The 3,970-nt window shown below is 34.8% G+C and overlaps 1 protein-coding gene across 1 annotated transcript; it reads left to right on the top strand.

The window, feature by feature from the left end:
* Positions 1 to 754: 754 nt before the first annotated feature.
* On the top strand, positions 755 to 2,011 carry LOC128984098 (uncharacterized protein K02A2.6-like). Its single transcript, XM_054403380.1, has one exon. The coding sequence runs from the start codon at positions 755 to 757 to the stop codon at positions 2,009 to 2,011; it is 1,257 nt and encodes a 418-aa protein (XP_054259355.1).
* The last annotated feature ends 1,959 nt before the right edge of the window (positions 2,012 to 3,970 follow it).

Genomic DNA, 3,970 nt, shown 5'->3' with positions numbered 1-3,970 from the left:
TTTGTGCATTTATATAAACCTTTGCCAATAAAATGTTTCCTATTTGAATAAACGATAATTACGTTTTACAAAAACGTTTGGTTCGACTGAGTCTGAGGCCCTAACAAGGCTAGAAAGTGTTTTGAAAGTCATCAGGAGACACAACCTCAAACTAAATAAAGACAAATGTAAGTTTTTTCAAACACAAATCGATTACCTTGGACATACTATAGATCAAAATGGTCTACACAAGAACAAGGACAAAGTGGAAGCAATCTTAAAATCACCAAAACCGTCAAATGTGTCAGAGCTACGAACATTCCTGGGCTTGACTAATTACTACCAGAAATTTATCCCCAATTTGAACACAATCTTGAATCCACTACACAATCTATTAAAGGCACACACTAAGTTCGTTTGGACCAGAGAATGTGATAAATGCGTTGAAAAAGTTAAGGCTGAGATAGCTAGTGACCGGGTCCTTGCTCATTTTGATGAAAATGAAACCTTAGTGCTAGCCACGGACGCTTCTCCAGTCGGATTAGGAATTGTTCTTTCTCACCGCTACAAAGATGGTACTGAACGGCCAATTTCATTCGCTTCTCGATCTCTCACTGCAAGTGAGAAAAAGTACAGTCAGATAGACAAAGAGGCACTGGCAATTTACTGGGGATTGAAAAAGTTCTACCAGTATTGTTATGGCAGAAAGTTTATCCTTGTAACAGATCATAAGCCACTTGTTTCAATCTTTGACCCATACAGAACCTTACCTACTATGACTGCCACACGTATTTTCAATTACGCTCACTTCCTCTCTGGCTTCGATTATACTATTGAATATAGGAACACCAAATCACATGGTAATGCAGACTACATGTCTCGCTTTCCTAATGAGCATCCACCGACAAATCAAATCGATCAACACGAAGCCTTTTTCATTAATCAAATTGAATCAATGCCTGTAACACATGAAAATATTGCAAATGAAACATCTAACGACAATGACCTAAAACCTCTTTTGAAAGCACTTCAAGATGGCACGGATTTAGAACATATTGGCTTGAAGAATAATGAGTATTCACTTCATGATGGCTGCATTTTTCGTGGTTCCAGAGTAGTAATTCCTGAAAAACTACAAGGAAAAGTACTCAATGAACTTCATTTAGGACACTTAGGAGTTGTGAAAATGAAAAATCTTGCAAGAAGTTTTTGTTACTGGAAACACATTGACCGTAACATAGAAGATCTAGCAAAGTCTTGTCGTCCATGCTGTTTGAAGCAGAATCTTCCTGAAAAAGTAGATGTCCATCCTTGGCTGGTTCCATCAGGACCTTGGCAACGAATACACATCGACTTCGCAGGTCCAATTTATGGGCAATACCTTTTTGTTATCGTTGACGCCTATTCAAAGTGGGTTGAAGTCATACCAACCAAAACTACAACATCTAATTGGTGCATTCAACAGCTCAGGAAACTCTTCTCTACCTTCGGTTACCCGTTCACGTTAGTCTCTGACAATGGCCCTAACTTCACATCATCTATTTTCAACCAATTTCTACAAGCTTGTGGCGTTACACACAAATTCTCTGCCCCCTATCACCCTGCAACCAACGGACAAGCAGAGAGATTTGTTCAGACTGTAAAGAAACAGTTAATAGCAATGGAAAATGATGGAGGAGATTTGCACTTCAAAATAAATCACATCCTAATGTCACTAAGGAATGCCACAAATGCTACAGGGTCCTCGGCATATGAACTTATGTTTGGGAGACGAATAAGGACAAGGCTGGATCTTATGAAGAGACCCCAAGATCACACAGAAATGCCCGACGGATGTACTAAAATCAAAAGAGAGTTTCGGGTGGGGGACAGAGTTCAGGTGCGCAATTTCGGAAAAGACGGAAAGTGGAAATTTGGAAACGTAAGAAGGAGAGAAGGATTGGTGCATTATCAAATCGAGATGGACAATGGGCAGGTTTGGAGAAGGCACATTAACCACATTCGGCCGTGTAAATTTGAGGGGGAGGATTAATAAGGAGTTGTCATCAACATATGATTTCTTAACACACATGGTTTATGTTATTGTTTTTAATGTTTATGTTTATATATTTTTCATTCAGTTAAAATGGTTGAATAAAATGGGTAGTACAGTTCCTTGTATCTTGTTATTATATAAATTAAGGACGTGATAGTACATACTATGAGAACAAAAGGAGATTAGAAAATGTAACTTGATAAGTGTACATAACATTAATGAAATATCCTTTTTAAAACGTCGGATTATTATTACGTAAGTAAGATTAAAAAGAAATACAAAATAACTCTAACATCAAGTAATGCCTTACAATCTACTGCTTTTGTGATATTTTCATGGATTTATTTTTATTGTTATACATATATTTATAATTTAAGGCAATTCTCCTAGACTAATAGTTTATTACTAAGGGTTGTGTGTAATTTTATTTAGGAGGACTTAATTAGGTATCTAAGTCACTCAACGAGGTAAAAGACTATTTATACTTATATTTACTTAAAGTTAGGCTTAATTAACTTTTTGTGACTTTGGGATGACCGGATTTCTTTTAAGGTCTTCTACTATCATGCACCAACAGGCATTTAGTACCATAATTTCTTGCAAAGTCAAATTATAGGTATTTTACTTGAAGTGGTATAGTGAGTGCTGCTTCTGTCAGTGTTTAAGGAAATCAAAACCTGTACTGTGTGTACTAGGCATCATAAGTATCTAAAAAATCATAAGTATTTTTTTTACTTCATATTGTGTATTGCCTTCCGGATTACTTCATGAATTGTATACAAGAGGTTAAGTTACCTTGATTCTGTCCAAGTAATCCTTAAGTCGTCATTAGTGCGACCGGTTTCGATGTCTATGGCATCATTGTCAAGCTGAACGTAAAAATCGCTCCTAGGAGGTCGTCATGAGTCTTGAAACACACGTAACACGTAACACATAACACGTACACAAACAAAAAACGATAAAATGCATGGCCACACAACTAATTTACAGCACGGCGGCGCACAGTGGAGTATTTAACCATGAATCTTGGCCAAAAGTCTTTACGGTAGTTTAAGCATATTTATATTTCTTATATTTACTCTTACCAGACCTTAGATAAACATTTTTTATTATTCAATGGCTTTGCCCAATTCTTACTCCGTTTTCAAAAATAATAGTAGGTACGCTACATAATAAACAGAGTGTCCTACATAACTGTGCCATATTTTGTAACTTAGAAACTATTAGATTAAACAAAAAACACATTAAATGGAGGACTACAATTTTTTCATGACATTCTAAAATACGAATTCCACTTTTCGTAAAGGCTACCACTTTCCAAGATGGCGGCTAACTTTAAGACTTCTTATGAAAAAACTTTTAATTTATGATTGATTTTGAATTTTAATACGATTTGAAAACGTTTTTATTCTTGGAATTATTTCTCTACAGCAACCCGTTTAGGAGTTATAGCGTGTTACACCTGTGAAAAAGTACTTTCTGAGTACATTCAAAATCCTGTAGCGCAAAAAAGAGTAATTTATGAGAGAAAATACAAAAAAATACAAAAACAAAAGATTTGTCTTAAAATTGCAAGTATACAAAAAGATTATAAAATACTGTGGCCCTATTTTGAACTTAGCCAAATAATTTTATAATGGCGCAGTTAAAAAAATAATTGATTTAATATAATTTTTATTTTTATAAAAAAATTGTTGATTTCTTTATTTCAATTTTTTTATTTAATAGTTTCTGAGATACCAATGGTGGCTCTGTTCCTTTAACCCTCAATAGGTTTTTTGTTTGCATATAAATTGCAGTTTTATCTAAAATAGGGGAATCCAAGGGAGATCTATTTTAGTAACATTTTAAAAAGTTGGTGGAACCTTTTATTTACTAAAATAATGTAATTCAACACGTCTTGAATACCACTGATTTTGGTTGGTAGGTATTCTTTTGTTCCAAGAAAAAATTACA

This window comes from Macrosteles quadrilineatus, unplaced genomic scaffold, assembly GCF_028750875.1.
Source record: "Macrosteles quadrilineatus isolate MER2022 unplaced genomic scaffold, UCM_ALF_1.0 Scaffold_2__2_contigs__length_208266976, whole genome shotgun sequence".
In the NCBI taxonomy this organism is placed as follows: Eukaryota; Metazoa; Arthropoda; class Insecta; order Hemiptera; family Cicadellidae; genus Macrosteles; species Macrosteles quadrilineatus.
Note: the sequence above shows the minus strand (reverse complement) of the source record. Positions and strands in the feature narration are given on the sequence as shown.

What these genes read in the sequence shown, in the direction of transcription:
- LOC128984098 (XM_054403380.1), top strand. Translation starts at nt 755, where the DNA reads ATGACTGCCACACGTATTTTCAATTACGCTCACTTCCTCTCTGGCTTC.